The sequence below is a fragment of the Kalmanozyma brasiliensis genome (genome assembly GCF_000497045.1).
Source record: "Kalmanozyma brasiliensis GHG001 unplaced genomic scaffold PSEUBRA_SCAF5, whole genome shotgun sequence".
Classification (NCBI taxonomy): Eukaryota; Fungi; Basidiomycota; class Ustilaginomycetes; order Ustilaginales; genus Kalmanozyma; species Kalmanozyma brasiliensis.
Window position 1 is genome coordinate 116,774 of NW_015961988.1, and position 27,494 is coordinate 144,267.

Below are 27,494 nucleotides of genomic sequence, written 5' to 3' on the forward strand. Positions count from 1 at the left end.
TTGGCTCGTCGTCTTTTCACCGTGTCTTTGTCACCATATTACAGGTCAAACGACGCTCGACGATAAGCAGTCCATTCCAGCGCCTTAGACTGAGAAGAACAGGACCGGAGGAGCGTCAATTCAGACCGAGCGTCGTCGGGAAGCGCTGGCGACTTGTGGAAGGAAGCGGAGAGACAACGCAATCAAACCTGTCACAAGAGGAAAGTTGCCCGGTGCATAGTTTGAGTCGCACTGCAACGGTCTCGAATCGGCAGAGTGGAAGCACACTATGGGAGCCACTTTGGAACGGCGCTTCTTTCGGTCGGTGAGTCGGTCAAATGGCTTCTTCTGTTCCCAACCCGCGGTATGTCGAAGCGTGCCTCCAAGACGCCACCGAGCGTCAGCAGCATGCTGCTCCCGCAGGCGCCATAGACGCACCTCGCGACGAGACAATGGCGCACCGCCATCGCGTCTTCATCGAAATTCGTGTATCTCTGCATGGTGCGAGTGGGAGCGAGGGCGGTACAATCGAGAGAGAACCCCTTGAAAGCGAGAAACCGACGGCGATTGGTCCGAGGATAGCGAACAAAAACTGGGTCGCTGCCCCAGTGCATCTCGAAAAGTTTTGTCCTACGCTGCTGCCTCCTTCGTTTGACAGCTTGGCGCTTCTGCTGTGTCGCGCTCTACTGCGGTATTCCGCCTTTGCCACTGGAAAGCCCCCGGTGCACCCATGCGCAGGCCAAACACTGCAAAGCACCTCGAGCGTCGGAAGCTTGGCACCCTTGTTCGACCCTTCCATTGATGAGCAGTTGTCCTTTATCACCTCGCCTATGCAGCCCACATGATACTGCTGCTGCACTGTGGTCGTTCACCCCGCTTCCGCGAGCCAATCGTGCTTCGTCGTCGTCGTCGGCGGCGGCGGTGTGGCTCGCCTGCCTGATAAGCGTCTTCGTTGAAGCCCTGCCACGAGACCCGGGTGGTGACCGAGCCTCTGATTCAGCGCCTGTCACACCACCGCTGCTCCTCCTGCTGCATCCAGGCACCATTCGTAGTCCTCATGAGACCATCTCTGTCCAATCGTAGCCCTTTTCGCTCAAATCCGCTCCGTCCCTGCATGTGCAGAGGCAGCAGCAGCAGCACCAGAAGCGGACGGGCTGCTCCGCACCCGCCCTCGCCACTGGTCCGCCATCTGTCCACCCACTCACGCTAGTCTGCCACCATCGCTCTTGGCATCCCACCCTGGGCGTCCGCTCCTGCCTATGTCTCCCATCGCGCGACCTTGCACTTCGGATCGGTTCCTTCCGGTCCCGTCCAGTCCAACGTCCACCACCGCTGACCGTCGTCCACTTGACCGATTGCGAACGAGTCACCCCTCTCGCTCCGCGCTCGTCCATATTAATACCCTTGCTCTCGTGTCCACTCCTTCCTCTCTTCCTTCGTCACCCTCAAGCCCACCTTCCCCCTCTTCACCCTCCCCATCGCCCTTCACCATGGCCGCTCCCACCCCCACCTGGGGACAGATGCACAACGAGGCCAACGAGATCACCGAGACGCACGTCCCTCACTACCAGGAGCACCACGGCCTCCAGGCCCGCACTCCTTCCGTCGATGACGAGAAGAAGTCGCCTCTCTCCTCGCAGGATGGTCTCGACGCTCAGCTCCCCGTCACCGGCTACTACGATGCCGAGAAGAAGGCCGTCGCCGCCGATGAGGACTACGAGCCCGAGGATCTCCACTCCGGCAAGCAGTTCGACGAGAAGTACTTTCCCGAGGAGACCCACCAGCTGACGATCCGTTCCATGGTGGTCGGTACCGTGCTTGGTTGCGTCATTGCCGCCTCCAACGTCTACCTCGGTCTCAAGACCGGTTTCACGTTCGGTGCTTCGCTCTTCGGCGCCATCCTCGGCTACTCGATCATCAAGGTGATGCAGAAGGCGCTTCCCGAGAAGCTCGGCGGTGGTTTCTTCGGTCCTCGGGAGAACTGCACTGTCCAGACCGCCGCTACCGCCGCCGGTTCGCTCACCGGCATGTTCGTCGCCGCCGTCCCCGCCATGTACCAGCTCGATCTGCTTCATGACCCGCTCAAGGACTTTGGCCGCCTCATCACCTTCTCGGCCGTCTCGGCCTACTACGGTGTCTTCTTCGCCATCCCCCTGCGCAAGTTCTACATCTTGAAGCAGAAGCTCATCTTCCCTTCGCCCACCGCCACCGCCTACACGGTTCGATCGCTCCACGCCCCCGGTGGAGAGGCTACCGCCAAGAAGCAATCGCGCGCCCTCCTCTACTCGTTCGCCGCCGCTTTCACCTTTGTGGTCGTCAACCAGTACGCCTCGGGCATCCTCATGGACTGGCACATCTTCTACTGGCTGTACAGCTGGGGATGGAAGAGGGCCATCGTTGTCGACAACTGGGGTTGGATCATCGAATGGACCCCTGCGTTCCTCGGTGCTGGTATGCTTTCTGGTATGAACGCATCCTACTCTTTCTTGGGAGGTTCGTTCCTCATGTGGGCCATGATTGGTCCTGCCATCATCGCCACCGGCCAAGCACACGGTCGCAACACCGGTATCGCCCCTTACTACGAAGGTGACAACCCGGAACCCCTCCGTTGGGCCTACACCTCGATGAGCTTCAACCCCAACACCACCCCGCTCAACCGTGCTTCTCCTCGTTACTGGGGTCTCTGGCCGGGTGTGCTCATGATGCTCGCCTACTCGTTTGCCGAGATCGGCATGAACGGACCCACGATCTACCGCGGTATGCGCGCCGGTGCACAGGAGATCTACTGCAAGATCGCCCGCAAGGACCCGCCCACCTACGAGGACGCCATCGCCGACCCTTGCGAGAAGAAGGACCAGGTTCCCGTCTGGGCCTGGACCGGCGGTCTGCTGCTCAGCATCGTCTTCACCTGCCTCGTCTGCACGCTGCAGTTCCACATGAACCTGGGTAACGTCATCCTGGCTATCATCCTTGCGTTCCTCTTCTCGTTCGTCGGTGTGCAGGCGAGTGGTGCGACGGACACCAACCCGGTCGGCTCGGTTGCTAAGGCGTCGCAGTTGATCGTGGGTGGTGCATTGCGTGGTCAGGGTAAGACCGGTGCTTCGGGTCTGTTGGAGAACCTGATTGCCGGTTCGATCGCCTCGTCTGCCGCCTCGCACGCCGTCGACATGGTCGGAGATCTCAAGACGGGTCATCTGCTTCGTGCCAAACCCCGCACTCAGTTCTGGGCCCAACTCTTTGGTTCGTTCTTCTCGATCTTTGTCTCGACCGGTCTGTTCGTGCTGTTCACCAAGGCCTATCCGTGCATCACCAACGCCGATGCGGACGAATGCCCCTTCGCCGCTCCCGCCGTCGCTGCCTGGAAGGCCGTCGCTGTCGCCGTCATCTCGCCCAAACTCCCCGTCAGCCTCTCCTCCGGTATGACCGCCATCGGTTTCGCCATCATTTCCGTCCTCACCGTCGTGCTCAAGTACAAGGTGATTCCGGCCAAGTACCACGTCTACGTGCCCAACTGGAACGCGGTCGGTCTCGGCTTTGTCGTTCCGCAGGTGTACTACCCCATTGCCATGTGCATGGGTGCCACCACCGCGTTGATCTGGAAGGGAAAGCGCCCCCAGTCGTTCGATCTGCTGGCGTTTGCCATCGCCGCCGGTTTGATCGCCGGCGAGGGCATGGCGGGTGTCTTCAACGCCATCCTCACCATCATCGGCGTCGACGGCGGGACTTATGGTAGCACCGTCGGTCTTCCCCCTTGGTAAACTTCACGATTCGTCATGGGCATCAACACACACTTGTATCACTTTTCTCTTTATGCCTTACTCATGAATCAGCATACCCTTTTCTCTCACGTTCCACATTCCGTGCGATAATTTTTTGTGTGATGTGGACCATTGTTTTTGTGAGATATGTACCCTTCGTGAGAAATGTGATAACAGAATGGGAAGCAATTGCGTCGGGGGTGCGACGTGATTTTTGGAGCGGGGCGCGGCGACAACGCTCAAAGGATAGCGCGGACGATGGTGACGTTTCGCTCTTCGAACGCCAACCACGTCTGAGTTCCCACGACGCTGTCGAGCGAACCGGGACTGTCAACGCGCTCGAACACTGTAACGAGGAAGCCGTGTTCCACGGTCAAGGGTCAGTCATCTTCCCACGAAATCCATTTCCCATGCCCGAAAGGTTAAATGAGTGGGACTTACTGGTGAGCTCCTGTCCCTCCTCAGTGACAAACAAGCGCGGGGTGAACTGGGGTCCGATCGCGAGGTTGCGCTGCTGCAACTGGTTGCCGGTGTTGGTGCACGAGCCGGAGCAGTACTGCAGTCCTGAAGTGGACGCAAAGGCGAGATTGTACGCGTCACCATCCTCGATGCCGTTGTTGGTGTAGAAGCTCGACAGTGTGCCGCCCTGACGGGAGTTCTCGGTGGACGGTACGCAACGGGTGACGCTACCTGCTCCGCCCTCTTGCGACGAAGCGTAGGGGTACTCGTCTGTCCGACAGTCAGAAGGATCGAGTCAGCTCGACGGCCAGTGAGCACCGAAAAAAGGGAAGGAAACTTACCACACGAGTTGGCATCCGACGGACCATTGGCACACCGGTTGGGCGACTTGCACGCCGTCTTGGCCCGGTTGGTAGAAGCGTTGGCCGAGTCTCGGTGCAGCGTTGTTGGCTTGCCAGCGCAATTGATAGCAAAACAATCGTTACTACAAATATTGGGTATACGTGTGCAATCCCACGTCAAGGTGGCTGCTTGGGCAGTGCTGGCCATGCCGAGCAGCGCGATGCCAGCGAGGATCCAAGAGAGACGCATCATGTTTGAGGGAAAGGGAACTAGGGCGGGGTGGCTTTCGGGAAGCTCTTGTGATCGGGGTGGGGTTCTTGAAGAGGGGAGCTGTTGCGTCTTTGTACTGATTGACCGCCCTTCGATGAGCATGCTTTATACGATTCGAGTCTCGAGTGACAGACGGAAGACCGGATGCTGAACAAGCGCAAGACAGCGATAGCCCTCCCCCGCACTGCGAAGGAAACGCAGGCGGCTGTTCATGCGGGTAACAGCAGCCTCACTGCGGTGTGTGAGAGCACGTTCTGAAGCATCCGCCGGATATGCTTTCTATCAGTCATGCGACAGCGCTTTGTTCGACGGTCGTCCAGACAAGATTTCTGCTCAGGGTTCACGCCATTGATTCTGTATCAAGCCTGTCATGCGACGCCCCAAGAACAAGCTCGACCAGCACCGAGTCCTCGGAGAAGGGCGAGAGGCGAGAGAGAGAGACGTCGCTTAGCGCCACACGTTCTGATATCGGCTAAACGGGTTGCAGCGTTCAGGGTTCAAACGCGCCCCCTTTACCTCGGTAATGGACAATTGAGCGTGTGCTGCCAAGACTCGCTGTACTTCCTTCGCGCTCTGCTAGTAACGAAATCGCACATGCGGAAGTCGGACCCTACCGTCACGGAGGCGACGAGAAGCGAAGAGGCTAGCGTCCAGCTTTGCATGCGGCTTCTCGAGTTCCGAATAACCGTCGTATCACTCCCCCCCACAAGATAAGCAGAGCGTGTTGGACTCGCGCTTGGCCGGACAGGAACGTGCCATCAGAACGCTTCAACCGCTAACGATAATGCTCTGGCTCCCATTCATTCAAGCGAGGCTGCGCTGGCTATGGGGGACGAGGATGCTCGGAAGCGCTAACTCAACCATGAGTGCTCGCATCCAGCCTCGCAAACGGACTCTCAAAACCATCTGCTGCCGGAATGACCGTCCTCTGAGCATACTCTTGTCAGCAAGCCGGAACACGGTCGCGGAACGTGGGATCGAAAGGCGGGCTCGATTTGATTCGGTACATCATTGCGAGTTGATACGTTTGAGAACAGTTTTTTTTGAAGCCCGTTCAAAGATCAGCATTGACGTGGATGACCATCTTTCCTTGATGCTCCGGCTTGGCGTAGTCGTCACGCATCTTGTCGACCTCCTCGAGCGGATAGGCGATGGTCTTGACCTGAATCTTATGCTTTGCGACCAGCTCGCACATCTCTTGTGTGGTCTCGGGATCGCCCAGCAGGCTGCCCTTGACGGTGATGTCGCGGAAGATGAAGTGGTCGTAGTGGATGGGGATGGGGTCGTTCGGCTGTCCAACCACCATGAAGAGACCGTGGTTCTTCGTGATGGCAAGCCCAAACTCATAGGCGGGGATCACGTCGGTGCACATGATCACAGCATCGGCTCTCTCGCCGTCCAGCTGGGTCTTGACGAGCTCATCGACAGCATTGGCGTCGTGACCGTCGATCTTGCCCGAGTTGACCGTCTTGTCTGGAGGATAGGGCAGCGACTTGCACATCTCCAATGGCGCATCTCGTGCATCGAAGAGCCAGACCTTGTACCCGAGGCATTTGCCAAATTGAACACCGAGATGACCCAGCGCACCTGCGCCAATAATGGCAAGAGTTTGGCCTTGCTTGAGCCCACACTTGACGATCGCAGTGTAGATGGTTGCGCCGGCGCAAAAGAGTGGTGCAGCCGAGTCAAAGTCGAGCGACTCTGGGAGCACCACGCAGGATCGATAGTCGGCAAGCATGTATTCCGCAAAAGCTCCGTCTGCGGTCACACCGACCATGTCCTGATTCTGACAGTAGCGTGGTGTGCCACGCTTGCATTCGCTGCATTCACCGCAAAAGTCGCGGAAGGTGATGCTGCCAACGCGATCGCCCAGCTTGAGCGGCACGTTGTTATTCTGGCCATCGTCGCTTCGCTTGCCACCAGCAGCGTTTGAAGCGGCATTCGAGCCGAGTCCAACGACCACACCGGTAGGCTCGTGCGATGGGATGAGGGGCAATGGGTTGCGTGCCTTGCCAGCAAACTCTCCTCGCGCCACCATCATCTCCGTGTGACAGTAGCCGGCGGTCGCAATGCGAAGGAGCACGTCGTTGGGTCCGATCTCGGGCACGGGCACGTCGTCGCGCAGCACATAGGGCGGATCAGCGTTGAACTCCTCGATGCGAAGCGCCTTCATCTTCTTGGGAACGTCGGGTGCAATTGTTGACGACATGTTGAGTTGATTCCCGTAGTGTCGTTATGAGTACAGTGAGTTAGGAGGGTATGGTGTCTGCGAGCAACGGGAAGACCACCTCAACAAGCCTTGTACACAGATGGCCGGCGGGCCTGTGCAGCATCATGAGCCGCCGCTCGATGATGCATGTCGTTCGACACAAGGCAGCCTGCGGCTATACTCTCGGCCTCCACTCGGTGACGATGCGTAAATGCGTGATCTGCAAATCGGGACCCGATACTGATTCGAGTCGCGTAAATTGGCTCTCAACGCGCGTCTCGTGCTGCGAATTTGGCCAGAGTCCAACACTCTTGTTGGTCTTGAGAGCCTTGCCTTCCACACGATCCTCATCTAGAGCATCAAGATGACGAGCGTCGCGATCGCACCACCGCCAGAGCTGCGCAGAACCATCCTGCGAGTGTTCACCACCAAGCACTCGCTGCAGCTCCATTCGTCCGCCATCTCGTTCATCACCTCGACACTGGCAGAGCATGGACTCTTGGAACAACCACTCGAATGGGAGGAAGCCATCGATGCGCTTGCACAAGGCGTCGTCGAGGGTCAGTCCGACGTCGATCCGAAAACGCCTTCCACCTCTCGGGCAGCTACACTAGCTCGCAACGGCTCGGCTGGCCGCGGGCTCGATGACGATGACAGCACGGATCCGTCCGACGTAGTGACAGCAGCGGCACTCGAGAAGGTCTACTCCAGGCTCGTAGTTGCCGACTCTGCTGCTCATACCAACCCCGGCGTCGTCGACGATGGCGTTCATCGGCATCCGCACGAGCTCACAGATGGAGAGCTGCCAGATCCGCATCGATACTTTGGCGTCCACTCCGCCTTCTCCCAGCCAAAGCTCGCCTTCGACCCCATTCGCAAAGTCTTCGAATCATCAGCGTCATCGCCAACAGTACTGCCAACAGCATCGACTCGATCGTTGTTCCCAAGACAGCGATATCACATCCTCAAGAGCGTCATTTCGAGGAACGAGAACTTCTGCCCGCCGCTCGCCATCCCGACCGCAGGCTCCTCATCCTCGTCACGCAACAACGCAGCGGACGGCTTCATGAAGCTCACCTCGACCAAGAACCTGCTCGGACGACAAGGGCAGCGTTTCCTGCTTTTTGGCATGCTCAGCACCTCGTCCGACGGTCGTTACGAGCTCGAGGACGCAGATGGAACAGTTGGCCTCGACCTCGAGAATGCGATCCCCGGCGAAGGCATCTTCACCGAGGGCAGCTTGATCCTCGTCGAAGGCGAATACACCCAGGAGGAACGAATCCGCGTCTTTGCCATCGGTCATCCACCGAGCGAGACGCGAGCACAGGCACGATTGATTCATGCCCACACCGACTTTTTAGGCCCGCCACAACCGCCCACCGTCGCTTCTGCCTCCGCACCCAGTCGAGCCGCAACATCCGCGCCGTGGAGGGGAGCCATGTCGGTCAAGGAAGAAGCGGCCTTCCAAGTGCACGAGGCCAATCACTCCGACCTATGCTTTGTCATCTTTTCCGACCTTCATCTGGATCATCCCAAGACGATGTCCGCGTTCGCCACGGTGCTGCAGGGATATGTCGACGCCGAGTTCATCCCCTTCGCGCTGGTGCTGTGCGGCAACTTTGCGAGCCAGCAGTACTCGTCCGCTGACATGGTGGACAAGTACAAGACGGGCTTTGCGGCGTTGGGCGAGACGCTCTCGTCATTCCCAGCGGTGGTGCGGACCAGTCACATCATCATCGTTCCCGGTCCGCAAGATCCGTTTTCGACCTCGCTCGTTCCGCGACCGCCGCTTCCAACTTTGCTCGTGCAGCCGCTACTCTCAAAGCTCAAGCCCCTGCACGCGACGATTCACCTCGCCTCGAACCCATGTCGCCTTTCCTACTTCTCCCAACAACTGGTCATCTACCGCGACGACACGATGACGCGTTTCCTGCGCAACACAGTGCGCATCAAGGACGAGACGCACGAGCAGGAGCGCGAGGAGCGCGAAAAGGAGGAACGCGATCTCAAAAAGTTTCTCGTCTCGACGGTGCTGGATCAGGCGCATCTCGTACCGTTGGCGCAAAGGATTCGACCGGTGCTGTGGGACCACGATCACGCGCTGAGCCTGTATCCCATGCCCACGGCGCTCGTGCTCGCAGACGCCTACGATCGGTACGAGCTGACCTACGAAGGATGTCACGTCGTCAATCCGGGCTCGTTCCGCTCGGGCAGCGGGTTCGCCTGGTCGACCTACTATCCTGCGACTCGAAGGACCGAGCCCAGCGAGCTGCCTTTGAACTGAACGTTTCACTTTTCCAATTCACATGTTTGAGCAGCAAGACCAGAAGACCGTGTGTATGTCTCGAGTTGAGTGACGGGGTTGAGATCGGGTTGATCGAGTATCGCCCGATGAGACGCTGGGACGGTCGTGAGTGGAAGCTCGTTCAACTCGCATGAGCCCGAAAAAAGAATTTGCCGGCCCTGCTTCAGGCACAGCCATATTTCAATTTTGACTCGACCTCGCACAGCTCGCAACGATCAGGCATGCTTATGGTTTGGCGATAGAAGCTAAGTTGCCGTGAACCGGCAAGGTTTGAGAAGCATGATCGAACTTGAAGTCGCACAGACGATCGTGGAGGATGCCGTGTCTGCAACCGCGTGGAGGCTTTTTCTTCCCCTGACAGGCCGTCTCGCTTAGGAAAAAAAATCATGCAAGGCGACGTGCGAGCCACCGGCCCCTGTCTGCCTTTGGCCGGCGTTCAAGGGGTTCAACATCTCTCTCCGCGAGTCGACCCTCCATGGCAATCTTTTGGTACCGCATGACTCCGTTGCTCGACGCCGCTTTCAACATCTCATAGAAGCATGAGTGCCGTAGGGAGCGCTTGAGTAGGCAATTCGTGTCTGATTTTATGCACATGCTACAGTGTACGGATCGCACTGCATCGATGTAACGCAGGTCCAGCTGCAAGAGATAGAAGCTTGCCTGTATCTTCCTGTTGAACAAACGCACTGAGATACTGTTCGAGCGGCCTGCAAAAGGCGCTGGGCGATCTGCGAAGGCAGTCTGAGCCTCGCGACGAACGCAAGGAGCTGGCAGTGGCGCTGCAACCAGCGCCGGGGCTCGGCACGCATGGTACTGTCTGCAAGGTGCAATGACAGCTTCGACCCTCGTTTTCTAACTCCGCACAGAGATTCTACCCGCTTCAATTTGCCGCACTGTCATTGTTCTCCTAGTGCGATGTCGATCTCGCCTTGTGGAACTTCTATTCCCCCCTTGCCTAGTCGATGCCGCTCGGTAGGCACCTGTCAGAATGCGCAGTGGAGTTGAAACTGTACCTTGTGGGACGGCTCGAAGCATGCGGTCACTGTGAACTCCAACTTTCATCTTTCGCTCTCCTGCGGTTCATGCGGTGTTCGCCTTTGCTCACGCTTCGATACATCTTCTCCTTTCGTGAACCCCTCTGTAGCGTCTTACTGTCTTTGCCGCCGGCCACTTTCGCAATTTATAAGAGAGCATCGCCGCGACCTCCGTCCGCCGTTCCTTCTTCTCCTCATCCCACTCACTCCACTCCCCTCCACGCTAAACCTTTCCCCTCATCGATACCCCTTTCTCCCCCCGAAACGCACTATCTCCTTTCGTCCATCACACGCACACATACATTCACGCACACCTCGACTGCACGTCGCCAACCAGCCAAGATGCGCATCGCTTCCACCGCAGCGGTCGCTGCTGCCGCGGGCACGCTCCTCGCCCAGATCCCCTCCGCCCTCGCCGTGCCGCACCAGCAGAGCCTGTACAACGGCTACAACGGCCTTTCCACTCCCGCGGCCGAGTTCTACGACGATAGCATCCCCGCTCGCGTTCAGCACAGTGTCTGGTCCTCGCTCACCTCGTTCTTTGGTCAGTCGCACAACCCCGTTCAGGTCATCAAGAATGCGCCCGGTGTCAAGATGCTCGACTCGGGCTTCCCCACCGCCGACATCGATAGCATTGCCGCCCCTCGATTTGTGCTGTACGGCGACGAGGATGTTCCGGGCCAATCCTACGGTGCGCCACCTTACTACAACATCTCCGGCTTCAACGTCTTCAACCTCGCCTTCTGGACGGTCAAGTTCGGCGTGGCTGATAACGCCGCCAAGTTTGCCGCCAAGAGCGACGCCGACAAGAAGTGGTTCAAATCGCGCTACGCCGGTGCCGGGATGAAGCTCATGGTCTCCGTGTTCGGCGCGACGGATACCCCCCAGAGTCTCGGCAAGGACCCAATCGAACTCGGTCGCACCATCGCTGCTTTCGTCAAGAAGAATGGCCTCGATGGCGTCGACGTCGACTACGAGGAGATGGATCTGTTCGCCCAGGGCAAGTCGGCCGACTGGTTGATTAAGCTCACCAAGAGTCTCCGAAAGAATTTGCCCAGCCCCGACTACATCATCACCCACGCTCCCGTCGCACCTTGGTTCAACACGGCCATGTATCCTCAAGGATACACCTACATCCACCAACAAGTAGGAAACTTGATCGATTGGTATAACCTGCAGCATGTATCATACGCTTTCCTGCTCCTTTCCGACGTCATTACCGGTGCTGAAGCTGACCAACTTCTTTTCCTACCCCTTCTTCGGCCCTTCGCATCATTCTTGCCCCTCCTTCTCTTCTCTTCTGCTCCTCCTTTCAACCGCAAACAGGACGTATAACCAACAGAATTATGATACGTGCGATTCGCTCATCTGGAACTCAGGCGACAACTTCCCCTTGACGAGCTTGTTCGAGATCAATAAGTACTCCGGCGTCCCGCTAGACAAGCTTGTGATTGGTAAGCCTGCAGTGGCCGGTGACGCGGACAACGGGTTCATGAAGCCCTCGGTGCTCGGTGGCTGCCTCAACATTGCCGTTCAGAACGGCTGGAACGCGGGCGCCATGTTCTGGGAGTACCCGCACATGACACCCAACCGCCTGAGCGTCATCACCGACGCTGCTGGTCTCAGCTAGATCCGCTCACTCACCCCCACATCGACAAGCCTGTAACTACATCTCTTGATCATGGACAATCGAGCTTTACATTCACATCTTCTCGTCTCCTGTTTGTGTTGTGTATCGGCGCCTGAGCAGCTACCATCGATGAGGAGAAGCACGGCGTCGCTCGCCCGCGGAGCGAGCCGCCCGAAAAAAACAAATTAAAATTCAAAAAAAATAAATTGCCACGCGAGCAGGCTGAGTGCTTTGTTTGACAGCTGAGCCGTGTGCCGCTGCGGAACTCAACCCGCTCCCGCACGGAGACGGCGCCGTGTGTCAACGGCCTCGTCAGTGAAGCGACACGCTTTCCAGCTGTGAACACATGTATGCTCGAGATGAAGTTGAGCTTTCTGAAATGAGCGGGAGTCTCGTGGTGTTGGCGATCAGCCTCTCTTCACAGCGACGACGGGAGGAATGGGAGACGCACACGGCGGTCTCAACTTCGACAAACCTTGAGCCACAATGAGCCTGGACAACCTCTTGCACAAGATCTTTGCAAAGGTGAGCCTCGCTGACGGCGATCATTTTCGACTCGAGTAAAGCGACAAGATCCGCATTTCCCATGCCTCAGAGGCGCAAGGAGTTGCCCTTGATTATGCTGTCGAACCTGGCCAGGTGGGCTATGAGCATTACAGCTCGGGCGTTCAGACGATTCCAGTTTCTCGAACGCTGCGTCACGAGACCGCAGCCGAGGTGAACATTCTTTCGTCACAAGCTTCCGTCACACGCAATAGAGCAGAATTTGAGTTTGGTTTGGTTTCCCAGCGGCCTCGATTGTACGGGATGTAACGCGTTGAGAATGACAGCGACTGCGGGAAGCGAATGTGCCAGAAGCATGAGCTGGGCCACATTGAGTTAAGCTCAAGCGTCCGCTCTGTGCGGAGACGGAGACACGCGTGCGAGACGAACACAGAAAGCTCGCCAAGTGTTTCTCTTTTGTGATACAGTAGTTCAGACAAAATCGTTTGATATCTGTGACCAGCAGTGCGGAAATCCATGGCTGTGCGACGAAAGGAATTGAGGAAACGACAGCATCGGCAGACTTCAAGGCACGACATATTCGCTACTGCACGGCTTCACACGAGGCCTTGCGATGCTGGTGAACGTCCTGACTAACACTAATGGAGCCTCGCTGCACGAAGAGTGCATCCATCAACACAAAAATATATCAAAAATATATGAAAAGTATCGGCATGATTCCGCCTCGCCGTCTGAGAACGGAAGCGGGCGTCTGCGTCTCCCGCACACGATCCTTTGGAGAGTCGTCGACTACGTCACATGCCGCAAACTTGGCCAGCTGTATCTCCTAGACCACGAACGGCTCTTCCTCTCGATCGTGCCGAGATCTCTTTGTACCTCACTGCACGGTCATCGATCGAAAGCTCGCGGAATACTTTTGTTGTCTATGGGGTCTTCAAGGTGACTAGTGAGGTCCATCGTTTGAGCTGCCATAGCTGGGCGCGAGGCCAATCGAGAGCGAGGCGTCCAAATCGGCAGACGAGGGCAGCGCGTTGTCCGCGTACCGACTGTGGGTCGCCCCGCTGTACTGCTGCGTGGCCGTGTTGTCCCTCGCCAACGGAAAAGACGAAAGCGCACCTGCGTCCTGATACTGGCCCACTCCACCGTTGGACAAGCCCGGCTCGCCTTGGAACAGCACGTTGCTGGCAGGGTATGCCTGGTTGATGAAGTGAGACGGCACGTAGGCGCGGTCGTAGCTTCGTGCCTGCTGGTTGTGTGCGCCGGCCGAGGCGGGCAGAGGCAGAGACGGGGTCGATATGGACGATGTTGAGCCAGCATAGCCGTACGGCCCGTTGGCGATGGCGCCAAGGCCAAGATCCACGTGGTCCGGAAGGGCTGTTGACGAGACGGAGAAGACGGCGGAGCTGGCAGAGGCGGGTGGTGAGATGGAGGACGACACCAAGGCGACGTTGGACAAAGCGCCTTCGGATCGGGGCGTCCACGACCCAGCTCCATTCTGAGCACTCGTTGAGGCGGTGCCGGACATACTCAGCAGTGACGAAGGCCAGTGAGAATCCACGTTCAGACCTGTGCCGTCCTGGGATCCAGCATTCCATCGGTCTGCCGTTAGATGCGGTGACCACTCGGAGCCAACACGATCCGATCCAGCCGATCCAGCCGTGGTCAAGCCTCGACTGCCGACAGCGCCGAGCTCGATGCGAGCCAGCGAGGCGTTCGATGTGCGCCTGCGCTGCTTGCGGCCCTGACCCTCGTCTCTGTTGTAGCCGTCCTTGCCGGGCTTGGCAGCTGAATACGAATTCGCTTCGTCGCCCTCCTGAGCGCGTGCTCGCTTCGGACTGGTACCACCGTAGGCGATCAGCATGCCCGCATCGCCCATCAAGGACCGAAGCGCCTGATCGAGCTGTCCGATGATCTCGCTCGAGGTCGGCACGCGGTTGCCGTCCGGATAGAACTGCGGCAGCGCGAGCAGCCGGATGATCTCGCTTAGACGCTCTCGAGCGCCTTCCTTTGTCGAACTCGAATGGCGACCCTGCGCCTGCTGGTGAGAATCGGCAGGCAGGAGCCATCGAGCGGCTGAGAGACAGCCAGACGCCATGTACTGCGGGCTGAAACGAAGCATGGACGATGGCGTGGCGTCCTTATCGAGCACCTTGGCGATCAGGAAGTCGAGCACCTTGAATGCTAGCTCGGTGGCAGTGGCGAACCAGCGATCGCGCAGCTGCGAAATCATGCCGTAGCCAGCCGAATTCGAGCAGGCAGCCGAGTAGAGCTGCAGCGCTCGACCAAAGCGGTACAGCAGCAAGACAAAACCGGCTTCGGCGTTGCTGTAGCGATCCATACCGTAGCGAGCCACGTACTCTTCGCCGTACGAATTGAACCAGGTCGAGAAACAGTCTCGCTCCTGCTTCAGGAGCGCATCGAAGCTGCGGCTCAGCTCACCCTCGGAAGGCGGAGAAGCGCCGGTACGAATCGAAGCTGCGAGACGGTTGAAGCTCCTCTGCGAGAGAGCGAGGTCGAGCTGATAGGCAAGACGGGTGTCATAGGCGGACATGGTCGAGTGATTGAGTTCGTACCAGGCTCGGACGTTGGGAAGGTCGTTTTGCATGATGAGGTCGGGTCGCCTGTGCATTGTGTTGCGCCGCGAGTCGCTCTGCTGGCTCAGTTCGAGAAGGCAGAGTTGAATCCAGGTGCGCTGCTGCATGCGTAGGATGGTGGTCTGATGACTGCCTTGCAGGAGATGCGGCGGCAGAGTGGGCGCGTATGGGTTGGTGGCGGAGGCGACGCTCATGCCAGTCTCGAAACAGAACGGAAGTCCTAGCTCGTACGCATACGCGACGGCAGAGGCGATGGTCTCGGTGGTGGATGGGTCACCTGGAGCAGCCCAGATGGCGGTGACCACGAGAGCCTGAATGTGGTCGACGCTGCAAAGTGGACGACTGGACGCATGCTTGAGAATGGCCGCCGCTGCTGATTGGCATTGTGGAAGAAGGTCGGGTCGGAAGAAGCGGCTCGAGATGCCGAGAATGGTAGAGAAGAGGATGGGAGACTGTTCACGCACGTACTGAACTGTGTGCAGGCTTGGCTCGAGCAGTGCTGCGATGGGATTGAGCTGCGTCATGAAGAGGCCAAAGAGGTAGCAGGCATCTGCCCAGCTACATGCGTTGATACGCACCACATCGTCGTAAACACTCGAGGCAGGTGCGACGGAGCTGACTGGGCTGAGCGAGCCCGAAGATGCCATACCTGCTGCCACGTAGGTCTGATTGGCGACCATCGCTGAATAGGACTGGGCAGAGGCCGTTGCCGGCATCGCCAGGTATGCTGCATCTCCGGCGCCATCTGCTGTCGCCGCTGCTGCCAGATCGACACTGAGGGGATAGCTGGTACAGCGTAGCAAGCTGTGACGTGCCCGCCTCAGCATCTCTGGGGTCAGCACGACGTTGCGATTCTCGTCTGCGATGACCTTTTCGAGCTTCTTGCCGCGATGATGCTCGCGGAACTCGCAGAAGAGATCGAGTCGGTTGCATCTGGCACACCGAGGGTCGTTCGGATTGCTCTTCCAGCATTTGACCTTGATGGCGCGACACTTGAGACATGCGAGGTTGGATCCTCGCTTGGCGGGTCCCCCTGAGCTCTGGCTGTTCGCATTAATGCTGTCCGAGCGAGAGCGTGCGTTTTGGCTGCCACCTGACTGCGAGTGTGGTACTCTGTGACCATGGTTCTGGTAGTCGTAGTGTTGCTGCTGTTCGAAGCTGCGCTGGTAGTGAAAGTCATGCTGCTGCTGCTGTAACGGCGCCGAACTTCGTGACTGATACGATTCGTCGTACTGGGAGTAGCCATGGTGGCTAGAGCCTTGCAGCGGGTATGCTTGCGCTTTCGAACCGCTCGCCTGAGCATGCGAAGCAGCGGCTGCCGCCGAGCTGGATCCTTCCGAGAAGAAGCCAAAGTCGTCCATAGCCATCACGCACAACGGACCAGCTGCGACTCCCATGTAAGGTGATGCTCGACGCGCCGCCGTGTGGTCTGCTTACGAGGATGGGCACTGCCTGCCGGACAAGTGCAGAAGCAGGGCGCTGCAAAAGCTGGAGGTGCGCTGGGTCGAGACGACTTGCTCGTAGTCAAGACAAGATGTTTGGATCCTTGCCTAGCGAGCTGCTGTAGAGGAGCTGGGATGATCGCAGCTGCGTAAAGCAAGATCGAATCGAGCCCGTGAAGAAAGACGTGGTGGTCGAGGTGGTTGTGACGCGACTTCGTGCATAGGTCGACCACTTTTGAGGAAGGAAGGACATTCGAGAACGAGCAACAGCAGCAAGTCAGCCGACTAGGTGGGGCTCGCATGAACGGTGGTTCGTATGCAAAGGATAGGAGCGTTTTCGGGAACGAGATGAGACTCGAAGAATGGTGCAATGTCGGCCATGCATGCAAGTCCAACCGTCTTCTGGGTGTCGGTCTGCAACCAGCAGGAACAGGGCAGGTCGGAAGGAGGGAGACTGGCGTCAATGCGCTTCAATGGTAGCATGGGCAAAGGTAGGAAGCCTGTAAGGGGAGGATGGAAGATTTGCAATGCGATCAGACCAGCATCACTCCGGACCGGGATCATCGAGCTCCACTTGCTTGCTCAGAAAGGCATGATGGGCGGCATGACGGATCGTCTGGCGGGCTTGGTTGTGGCGGACTGCCCGCTCCATGCAGGAAGGGCCTCGCCCTTGAAGGCTCAAAGGGCCAGGCCGATGCAAGGTGAGTTTAAAGCGTACACGCATAACCGAAGCGACGGCGAGCAAAGACAGAGGGTGAGACAGACTGAACCAGCTTGTCGCGTGCCGCCAGCGACATCAGCGGAGCCGCAAGACAGAAGGAATCGGAACTCATATGCACGAACGCTCCGATGGGTTGCGAAGAAAGGTTTGAGGGAGGACCACATTAAAGCGAGATCTGGGTGACGCGAACGGGTGTCGGAGTCAACAAGAGGTGAGCATGAGCTGCATGATGCGCTGCTCGCCTAGTCAGCTAAGGGGTCTTCTCCTTGCTGAACAGAAGGGCAGTGCATAGGCGAGGGGCGGTGTTCTGTGCACGAGAGAGCTGTCAATCTCGCTGCCAAACCTTACCACGTCCCTGGTCCCCTTTCGCCTTCAGCGCACGCTCCCCTGCCTTGGATCCTGCCCTCTGCCCACCGCCCTTGCTTCATTGAGAGGTAGAGGATTCGCGATCAGCTTGGGCTCCTTGAGCCTCTCATGAAGCTACCATGTCTGCAAGGGCTGCTGGGAGGGCGAAAATGGAGCAGATTCAAGGCTCGAGAAATTAGAACGACACGAGCATTTCGGAACGAGCTCGGTTCTCTCCGCTCGGCCCTTTTTTTGGCCGGTTGTCGAGATTTGTGCCTTGCCTACACCCCGGACCCAGACATGCTTGTCGAACTGACGTCGCAAAGATCTCGTTCGATCAGCAGTCCGTGCCGCTTGACGTGACTCGCTTAGCTTTGTTGGCGTTTCACGTCGAGATGTCCCGTGCCCGACCCTCACGTGAAGCATCGACCGCATCTCTGTCTGTCTGCTGCATCGATACGATATTGATTGCATCGTTTCGAGCAAGGCAAATCGTCGACTACTCCATGCTGCTGGCTGGCGGGCGAATACGATGCCTCGCAGAACGTCTCTGCCGTGAGCTGCATCCAAGTCGTATGATACATTGGGCTGAGGTTGAATTTACACCGCCAAAGTTGTGGATCAGTCCGACTTGACCGGCGAGGTGGAATTCTCGTGCATGCATGAAGGTTGAGGTCAAATGGGACCATTGTTGAGCATGGTGCACCGACGCGAGACCGAGTTTTGCTGTGAGGCTCGAGAAGAGTCTGATCGGCGAGATTTGAGGAAGAACGGGTGATGCACGGAGTCCGAAACCGGCGACGCTGCCCACCATGCCCGAGAAAACGTGGGCGATCGCAGTCTAAATTTGGTACACTGACATCAACCTCAATCAGCCAGCAAGTGGACAGACCTTGAGCGATGCTGCACGCCTTTTCACCTGCCGATACACGCCCAAATTACCCGTCCCTGCATCTTCAAAAAGGCTCCTTCGGGGAAGTCATGTGCAACTCGTGGTTCCAGCACATCTAATACGCGATCAGAATGGATGCTGAAAAACAGACGAGGGCGCAGGAGACGAGGCGACTTGACGCGTCTTTGCGACAACGATCGCTGTTCGAGGAGGCAGCTTCGACCTCCTGTCGATCCACGAATTGCGGACAGAGGCGGTCCGGTCGTATGGGATGTACGATGCCTGGTCGTGCTTGCTTCCTATGCAAGGCATCAGGAACCCGTGAACGGCTACTGCCACGAGGAGCGGGGGATGTACCAGCGGTGCTGTCATGCATCCTATTCTCTCCAAATGCCGGCCGCCTGGACGACCAACTTTTTCCCGAGGTGCAGCGGCACAATATCAGTCTGGGCGGTCCGTCATCGGCCGACGGCCTGTACATTTTTTTGCAGGCAGCTTCACTGCAGGGGTGCTCTCCGTGTAAAAGTGTCGTATGATGCGAACTTTGCGTCACTTCGGCATCTGTAGATTTGCGACCACTACGCAAGGTCCGATCTTAGAGGAACGACATCCTTGAAGGATGGTCAACGATTGCAGTGAAACGACGAAAAGCGACCAAGCGGTATGAAAGACCTCGAAGAACCAGACGACGGCAAGTGAGATGCGCGTAGATCGTCAAGCTCGATGCTTCGGGCGCGGCTAGCTCTGAAGCGGGACGAGGGTCCAGGGTCATGCGAGTGCGACATCTCTGCAGAGCAGTTGACTGCGACAACACCTTCGGAATCGGTATCGGAGTGGCATTTGCTTTGCTGAAAGCGGTGGATCCGCTTTTATCACGCCTGCCTCCATGATGAGCTGTGGTGCTCGCGATGCACCTCTGCTGCCGAGTACCGTCCCGGTCGCCAATCAGCTGAGAGGAGGATGCAGGTCTACGGGTAATGCCGCTTCGGTCTCGGTGTTTTCGGGGTTATGTTGACCGATAGGAACCGAACTTTGGGCTGCAGAGATGGTCGAATTCGCTCAGGCGGCTCAAATCCGACGCGCGAAGATCTCTACGTCCGAGCGGGTGGCTTTCGTTGGACCCTGGCGTTCATGCGAGGCTTGCGAGAGTGAACCATAACAACCATCAGGCACCAGCCGCAAGACGAGGAGCTCACATCGATATGCTCTGGTCCGCTCCGCTCTAACGAGGCGTCATCTTCGGTCTCGACTCTACTCACCCAGGTTTGGCGGGACGCAGTCAACAAACCGGGTCGGAGATGCGCCTGAAATGGTGACTGAGCTCGACAAGTGGCGGTTCCATTTCCGCAGGTCTGGCCATCTACGCCCTGATGCACTGTGAGCGTTGACTGTCCAATGCGCATACCGTATGAGCCAAATGAATCAAAAGCCGAAACGTATACAGTAGTGAGAATGAAGGCGTGCTTCTGATTGGCAATGGCGAAGGTGAGTCTGGTATCTATGCTGTGTATCTTCTATGAGAGCGTTTATGCAGCTAGTGCGGTGGGTGGTGCGACGACCTGCTCGCTATCGTTGGCATCCGTGTGGAAGGAAACTTCCGCTCTCGGACCTGCCATCGGTGTGGATGCGATTGCATCGCTGCCTGATCGGGCATGTGTCGACGGATGATTTGCTGCAATGGAGGGCGAGATCGCTGTATCGACGAATTGCGTATCAAGGGCTTCTGGCTGACCCGGTGTGGAAATGGCAGGCGAGCCTCCGGGTGATCGGAGAGACCTAAGATATTCGTCTTCGGTCATCTTTGGCCCAAATTGAGAACCGAGCACGTCCCTAAAGCTGTTCAGATGGCTTGGACGAGTCCCGAAGGAGGCTTGCGGGCCGATGCTGGTATCCAACAAGATCGGTCGGGGCAACGAGGAAGTTCCGTTGACGACATCGGACGCACTGACTTCTGTTTCGGATCCGAGAGAAGGACCATGCTTGCGGGCCTTTTGCGCCATCCAGCCTCGACGATTGTTCCTCTGCGTCGGTGATGCAGCACGAGCGCCTTGACTGTCTCCAGGGCCGCGATGGCGTCCCGTGGACGCACCCTTGGACCCGAGCCGAAGAGCACGCAAGAGACCGTCCATTGCCTCCTGCGCCTCGTCCTCGCTCAAGATACTGGCGAGAACGCTGGTCATCTGGAGCAAACGTAGCGAGATCTGCTTGATGCCGTCGTCGCCGCCGCCGCCAATGTTGTTGCCTTCGGCGGCCGCAAAGGCTGGGTCGAGCTCGGCCAAGTGTGCGAACAGATGAGAGAGCCTCTCCTGAATGGGGAAGAGCACCTGATCCCTAAAGACGATGAGAAGCAATCGGCGGACATCAATGCGCTGCGTAGCGACCGCGTTGGACGGAGCGAAGGCGGAGCTCGTATTGAAAGGGCCGACGATGTTGCTGGCCCCACCTCCAGCCGCTGCCCCATACGAAGACGAGGTCGCGATGAGACTGCGGATGGCCGCATCCGTCTGAATGGGAAGAAAGCAGGCCTCGCAGTAGGGGAGGACCTGTCCAAGGAAGAAAGTCCAGACCTCGACCAGTCGCAGCAACAGGCGGGTATCTTCGAGTCCTTGCAGCTTGGAATTAATGGTCAGGATGCCTGTCGACGCCAGCGACATGATGTCGAGGGTGAGGGATTCGACGGCATGGCTCTGACCGCGATCGAGCGTCCTGCGTACGTGTAGGCTCACCATCTCGTTGAGATCTTCGATGCTCGTGCGAAGCGCTTCGCCGTTGAACAGAGGCAGCACCCGGATACAGATCATCTGCCATGTGTCCGAAGAAGTGTTCGGACCGGCTGGAAAGACCATGCTGGCAGGATTTGGAGACGTTGTGCCAGCGACGCTTGTGGGAATACCTTGGGGGTAGGCGCCGCTGAACTGAGTGGTGTAGGTTGCGCCCAGGCTACTGCTGACGCCAGGAGACGCACTGATGCTGCCCCGATCGAGGCTGGCGTTTGCGCCCGTGCTGCCTGAGGTGCCTGCGTGTCCACTTATGGAAGCTTGACGGTCGGCCGCGAGAATGGATGCTGCGGTGGGCGAAGGGAAGTAGGTGCTTGCGCTGCTCGACGGGGCCGCGTCCGGGCCAGCCAGCATCGAAGAAGCGCCTGCGCGCTCGAGCTCTCTGGCCATCATCCTCGGATCGTATGAGCTGAGATTGCGCGTCGAGGTCGGGGTGGTGGTGAAGGGTTTGGGTGTGCTCGTTGCGGAAGCAGCAGCGCCGGGTGTCGGAGTGGTAGGGCCCGTGGCCGCATTGGCGTTCGTGTTGGACCCGATCGCGTTCGAGGCGATGGAAGCCAGCGTCGATGAAGCAGGCAGCCCGACTGCCGCTGCACTCGCGGATGGAGTTGAGCCCGCAGCTCCCGCACCTGAGCCGGCGCTGGTCGAGGTTTTGGAGGCCGATCCACCACCAGCTAGGTGTGCCACCGTCTTGGCGGCCGAACTAACAGAGTCTTGCTGAGAGCTGAAGCCGCGCAGATGATCCGTCTGGTTTTGACACAGTATGCGAACGTAAACGGGACGAGATGCAGACGCAGTGTGGGAAGATGGTAGTAGCAATCTGCTGGGCATTCTGGATGTCACATCAGCAGGGCCCTCGACGAGGTCTGTTTGTACTTCGCCAAAGTCCGTATAGTCGGACTGCGCATTCGAATGAGCGGTCGTCGTTGACCCAATAGGCGCAGTTCTACTGGAGGTAGCGTTTGGCTTGGTGGGCGAGGCAGAGTCGGAGTCGGAGGGAGAAGGGAGCTCGTCGTCCCTCTGAGTTGGCACCGCAAGCTCGAGACGAGACCAGCCCGTGTTCTCGAGGCGCACCCGTTGATAGGTCGTCTTTGGATCTGTCCAAGGGCTGGAGGGCGAGTCGTCGTGAAGCGCCATAAACACACGCAGCAACTCAGCGATGGCGATTCCGTGAGCAACGATGCAAATGTGCGCCACGTCAGCAGCAGCAGCGGACTGTTCCGAAGGAGGCTTCTTGCGGAGCGCCTCGACGCGCGGAAGGATGAACTGACGCACCGCCTTGGCGATCCTCGCATTCACCTCTTGGAGCGATTCGCCGTCGGGAAAATGAAAGTTGCGAGCATCTTCGCCGCTCGAGCCCTGCATCCACTCTGCACTGGCATAGCTTTGACCCTCGGCTTGTCCGAAGTTGATCTCTCGCAGCGACATGGATTGCACCAGAGGCGGTGGTGGGATGGACCGATTCGACTTGAGGATCTCGTCGGCGGTCATGGCAGCGCGCTTCAAGTCGCTGCAGTAGATGGCTGTGAGCGGCACATTGGCGAACGACTGACCCAGCGCCCTTGCTTGACTGATGCCATTGGTGGTGAGAGGCGTATCTCGGAAGCCTGCCCAGATCCCTTGCTGGTTGTCTTGGGACTCTCCGTGACGAACCAGCGTCACGAGCAGGCGGTTCAATGCCATCGTATGCGGATCATGCGAGATGCAGCTTTTGGCGGAGACTCCGAGCGATCGACGAGGCGACCGAACGTGCTTAACAAAGAAAGAGCGGGAATGCCGATCGAGCCGTGAGGATGGTGACTTGACTCTGCTGAAGCGGACCCACAGATAGCTCGGCTCTTCCGTGTCGTGTGAGCAACACAACGTTCGGCTTCGTCGTGAGCTCCTTCTACTCTGATGCTGACTTGAACGCGTTGGTGACCGTGCGGCTAGGGGTATGCTGGTGGTATAGCACAATCCGCAGTCTGCGGTCCGTGCTGCTAGTATGCGAGTGTCGATTTCTTGGCTGAGTGACCTTTCACGTAACCTGGACCCTGAAGTCAGCATCAACCCTTGGAAAGGCACACCACGCTTCCGCCAAATCACGCATTTTCCTGCGCAGCTGCTCTGGTGGAACTCGCACAAACGACTCTTGCTTCTTTATCAAGAGGTTGCTTGCTTTGGCCTCTGCTATTCCAGTCGTCACAGAGCGGGCCGGGGCGAAGCTGTGCGCTACGTCAAGTGAGCACAGTTGAAGACCGCGGGGAAAGAGTTCCTTCCTAACAGCGAAGGTGCTGGACCCTCCAACGTCCCATCTGACAGCGATCGGGACCGCTTGCTGTCCTTTTGCGTCACTCCGCTGGCCACTCTTACGTCGGTATACAGACTACTCAGCAGCAGTAGCGCATGGTGAGGATCACCCACGGCATGCTGAGTAGAACACGGCTCCCGTCGAGGTCAAAGAAGGTCTGCGACTGAAGTCTTCGGGTGGGGAAGCTACACTCGATCGGGTGAAGGTTTCTATTTTCGAGCCCTCCTTCTCGCACGGGCATGGAAATTAGAGCTCGGCAATTTAACCTGAGCTGCGCGGCCCCCGCGTTCCAAGAAGAAGCTGGACGAGGTGGCACGACCATATTCCATGATCAGAGCTCTTCTTGATCTTCCTGCCTACCACACTCGACCCTGGTTCTCCACATTTCAACCGCGAATCGATACATTGGATCTACACGATGGCTTCCGCAAAAGAGTTCAAGGTGGTGCTGGCCGGCCAGTTCGGCACGGGTAAGACCACGTTTGCCACCCGCGTCAGGTCGGCCAAGTCTGACAAGAAGGAGATCAAGGCGCTGAAGACGACACAGTACCCTGTCAAGCTCCAGACTTCGGCGGGTCAGGTGACGCTCAACCTCTTCGACACCAACCTGCACGCCAAGGGCGGTCTTCCCGATGACGGCTTCTTCCGCACAGCCGACGCTGCTGTCGTATTCTTTGATCTGACCAAGGAGGAGAGCTACACTGCCATGGAGGACTGGTACGATGCTGTCATCAAGGCTAACGGTCGCAAGGGCAGTGAGCCCCTTCCCATTGTCGTCGTCGGCACCAAGGCAGACAACATCAAGGTGAGTTTGGATGGAAAGGCACCTCCGACGGCACCTCCGAAGCTCTCGTCGGCGAGATGCCGATGCTTGGAAGCTTGTCGGCGCGGCCGCAACTGTAACGACGCAATGCGCTGACCGATTCTACCTTTTCGTGCCCCATGTGCATCCTCTCGCGTGTCACAGAGCCGAGACATCAAGCCAGAGGCGATCGAGTTCCCCCGCAAGAAGGAGCTTCCGTACCGCGAGATCTCCGCCCAGGCTAAGTGAGTGCTGCGAAGCTCATCTCTCTATCATAGCAAGCCAAGATTGTTGACCCCTGCTTTCCTTTTTTCTTTTTGCTGCTCAACGCCACCAGCTACGGTGTCAAGGAGCTCCTCCTCGATGTCTGCAAGTCTCTCCTCGGCGACTCTGTCCAGCTTACGAGCGAGGTGGACTTGGATAAGGCTTCGGTCGACAACGTGAGTTTCTTTGGGCTCTGCTGCTATGGCCCTTCCTGTTTGAATCTGACTCGATCGCTGACATTGCTCTATCTCTCTGTGTATGACTCTCACTCGTTCTCTTGCAGATTGACGAAGAGCAGCTCGAGAAGCTCTACAGCCAGTACGAGAAGGCTGCCTAAACTGATCATACACTGCCCACTAGAGAAGCCTCGTCTACATCCGCAATGTCGACAATCAATCACAGAGGAATGTGTTTGTACGAAGGCATCTGTCTGCCGTCTCGTCGCAGTGTCTCGCTTGAAGACCAACTCTCGGGTCATCCGCAGCCCATCAGGACAGATTCGCGACAGGACCCTTGATCGGCGGCAGAACCAAGGCTCACAATCTGAGTTGAGTCGGGTTGAACCGAGAGGAGAGGAGCAAAGAGATTGCTTGCGAAGTCAGCTCGTGTGTCAAGAAGATCCGCGAGAACGCTGAGACGGAACGTGGTCAGGCCAAGAAATCGCCGTGCTGATTCACCATTTCGGCCCTTCCGAACATCCTTCCTCCACTAAGTTAGCCGATCTTCTCTCACCGAACACAATGCACCTTGCTTCGTCATCGCTCGAGTTCCCTCAGCGCCGAGTCAGCAATACTGATAAGGATGAACAGCTGCTGCCACAATCCGACTCCAAGTCATGTCGGTCTAGCCGCCCCGAGCCTGGAGTGGCGTGTGAATGAGACTTGCTGAGTTTGTCAGCCGAGCTTGTTCTTGACCGAACGAGTCGAACGTCGCATAGATCAGGTCCCACCAAGCCCTTCTGCTCAGTTCCTGAACCCTTGGGAAGCTGCTCAGACCCTGCCTCGTTGTCGCTTACGGTCTGTCTGATGAGACTGGAAGGCGATCCGCTTGTCAGAGGGTGACCCTCAGACTAGCACTTCCTCCATCGACGTCCACCATCTTCTGTCTATCATCTGCTCGCAGTCCGAGACACCGACCACCTTTCATCATTATCACCATCAAGCGCACTCTGGACAACATGCGACTCAACGGCGCTGCAGGCGACGTCCCTCGCAAGGTGGACGTCGACCCGTACTTTGACAACACCAAGCTCATTTTTGGAGAAGCAGGCAGCAAGGTGCCGTACACTCCTCAAAACACATGGGCCGCGCCCAATGGCGACCGACAAGACTACCTCGAAAAGACCAAGGGAATGACGGCCATGCAGAGGGTGAGTCGCTCCTTCTGTCAATCATGTCGCCGCGGACCAAAGATGCAGTGCAGTGGGTCTGAAGACTTCGTCGCTTCCATACTGACTTTCTAAGTCCGCCTCCTCCGCTGTCATTCGCCTTCACACCGGCAGCACGTCGCGTTCTTTGACGGCGACTGCGATGGTGTGATCTGGCCCACAGACACTTTCTTCGCCTTCCTATCGCTCGGCTTCGGCTTCATCCTCTCGGCGATGGCGGTGATCATCATCCATGGTCCCTTCTCGTATCCCACGCTGCCGCGCAAGGGCAACAAGCTGCTGGATTGGCTTCCGGATCCGTTCATGCGAATCTACGTGGCCAACATCCATCGCTGCAAGCACGGCTCCGACTCGCAGTCTTACGATCGCCGAGGCAACTTCCGACCGAGCCAGTTTGAGAGCATCTTGGACGACTACTCTACGCGCTACAACACGGATGCGCTTTCCTTTTCGGATGCCATGGCCATGCTCCGCGAGCGACGAGACCTGATGGATCTGTTCGGTTGCTTTGCCTTCATGTTCGAGTGGGGCAGCTCGTACATGCTCCTCTGGCCTGCCGATGGTGAGTATGACCAAGGCCAAAGTCTTGGTGGCAAGCGTCTTGAAAGCGTGTTCATTCGACTGACTCGCTTCGATGCCGAATCTCACCTGACCGTTCAACAGGCTACATGCGCAAGGACGACATTCTCGGCATCTTTGATGGCTCCATCTTTGTGGTGCTGGCTCACCGTCACAAGACTGGACGAGGCGGCGGAGCATTTCAGCCAAAGAAGGCCGGATGAAGCGATCGATTGCACTACGCCCAGTCTTCGATGGTTCGTCCTTCCCCCTGTCCCGGCGGTTTGTGGCGTGCGAAACCACGATTGTTTGTGTCTTGCATCTGAGCGCTTTCAAATAGGTGTGCGCGCGCGTTCGTCTGCCTGACCACTAAATCAACATGCTTGGCACTCTTATGCTGCTGAGCGCAGTCGAACAGATGAAGAGCGAGGGAGAGGTGGTGGTCTACTGAGGAACGGGTTGGGACGCAAGGGTCCAGAAGAAAGTGTTTGTCGACTCGGACGTGCAGGATCGCATGCAGGCTCTGCATACACAGTGTGTGGGCGTGCTTCTTCCTGGAATTCGCACTCCGAATCAATTGGCAGTCACACTCTGCACAATGAGACACACACGCAAGCAGAGTGGTTGCTGTCATCGAAAAGTGTTGCTCTCCTCTGACCTTCTCACGACGGCCCTTTGTCCTTTTCACCGGATGCTGATGCATCTGGCGCTGCGCTCTCGAGTTGTTCCTCTGAACTGAAACGACTTCGTGAAAGCCCAAGACGGCCGAGCTCTCATGATATTACCCTGGCTCAATCTCTTATCACACAGTCCACGAACGAGCAGGACGTTGACACCCATCCACAACCTAATCTTAATCTGCGGGAGGCTTAGCTGCAGAGCCTGCATGCGGTCAAAGCGGCAACCGATGGATCCACAAAGCTTAGCGCTGGAGA

At 57.7% G+C, this 27,494-nt stretch overlaps 9 protein-coding genes across 9 annotated transcripts; 5 read left to right on the plus strand and 4 right to left on the minus strand.

Annotated features, from left to right (window-relative positions):
• Positions 1–1,469: 1,469 nt before the first annotated feature.
• On the plus strand, positions 1,470–3,737 carry PSEUBRA_005106 (Oligopeptide transporter, OPT superfamily; the record flags this gene model as incomplete). Its single annotated transcript, XM_016438562.1, has 1 exon — positions 1,470–3,737. One exon carries the CDS (start codon positions 1,470–1,472, stop codon positions 3,735–3,737), a length of 2,268 nt encoding a protein of 755 aa, XP_016290418.1.
• Positions 3,738–3,976: 239 nt separating this feature from the next.
• Positions 3,977–4,790, minus strand: PSEUBRA_005107 (uncharacterized protein; the record flags this gene model as incomplete). Its single annotated transcript, XM_016438584.1, has 3 exons — positions 3,977–4,083; positions 4,179–4,466; positions 4,538–4,790. 3 exons carry the CDS (start codon positions 4,788–4,790, stop codon positions 3,977–3,979), a joined length of 648 nt encoding a protein of 215 aa, XP_016290419.1.
• A 1,072-nt stretch (positions 4,791–5,862) lies between these two features.
• On the minus strand, positions 5,863–7,017 carry PSEUBRA_005108 (Alcohol dehydrogenase, C-terminal; the record flags this gene model as incomplete). The annotated part of the gene is made up of 1 exon (XM_016438574.1): positions 5,863–7,017. One exon carries the CDS (start codon positions 7,015–7,017, stop codon positions 5,863–5,865), a length of 1,155 nt encoding a protein of 384 aa, XP_016290420.1.
• A 364-nt stretch (positions 7,018–7,381) lies between these two features.
• PSEUBRA_005109 (DNA polymerase alpha/epsilon, subunit B) lies at positions 7,382–9,301 on the plus strand (the record flags this gene model as incomplete). Its single annotated transcript, XM_016438558.1, has 1 exon — positions 7,382–9,301. The coding sequence occupies one exon, from the start codon at positions 7,382–7,384 to the stop codon at positions 9,299–9,301; it is 1,920 nt and encodes a 639-aa protein (XP_016290421.1).
• A 1,397-nt stretch (positions 9,302–10,698) lies between these two features.
• Positions 10,699–11,986, plus strand: PSEUBRA_005110 (Glycoside hydrolase, family 18, catalytic domain protein; the record flags this gene model as incomplete). Its single annotated transcript, XM_059465524.1, has 2 exons — positions 10,699–11,534; positions 11,683–11,986. 2 exons carry the CDS (start codon positions 10,699–10,701, stop codon positions 11,984–11,986), a joined length of 1,140 nt encoding a protein of 379 aa, XP_059320409.1.
• Positions 11,987–13,433: 1,447 nt separating this feature from the next.
• Positions 13,434–16,481, minus strand: PSEUBRA_005111 (Zn(2)-C6 fungal-type DNA-binding domain protein; the record flags this gene model as incomplete). Its single annotated transcript, XM_059465525.1, has 1 exon — positions 13,434–16,481. One exon carries the CDS (start codon positions 16,479–16,481, stop codon positions 13,434–13,436), a length of 3,048 nt encoding a protein of 1,015 aa, XP_059320410.1.
• A 3,529-nt stretch (positions 16,482–20,010) lies between these two features.
• Positions 20,011–22,941, minus strand: PSEUBRA_005112 (Histidine phosphatase superfamily, clade-1; the record flags this gene model as incomplete). The annotated part of the gene is made up of 1 exon (XM_016438579.2): positions 20,011–22,941. The coding sequence occupies one exon, from the start codon at positions 22,939–22,941 to the stop codon at positions 20,011–20,013; it is 2,931 nt and encodes a 976-aa protein (XP_016290424.2).
• A 1,025-nt stretch (positions 22,942–23,966) lies between these two features.
• PSEUBRA_005113 (Small GTPase superfamily) lies at positions 23,967–24,951 on the plus strand (the record flags this gene model as incomplete). Its single annotated transcript, XM_016438567.1, has 4 exons — positions 23,967–24,353; positions 24,516–24,595; positions 24,688–24,790; positions 24,898–24,951. The coding sequence occupies 4 exons, from the start codon at positions 23,967–23,969 to the stop codon at positions 24,949–24,951; spliced, it is 624 nt and encodes a 207-aa protein (XP_016290425.1).
• Positions 24,952–25,791: 840 nt separating this feature from the next.
• On the plus strand, positions 25,792–26,783 carry PSEUBRA_005114 (Caleosin; the record flags this gene model as incomplete). The annotated part of the gene is made up of 3 exons (XM_016438568.1): positions 25,792–25,983; positions 26,116–26,563; positions 26,665–26,783. 3 exons carry the CDS (start codon positions 25,792–25,794, stop codon positions 26,781–26,783), a joined length of 759 nt encoding a protein of 252 aa, XP_016290426.1.
• Positions 26,784–27,494: the final 711 nt, after the last annotated feature.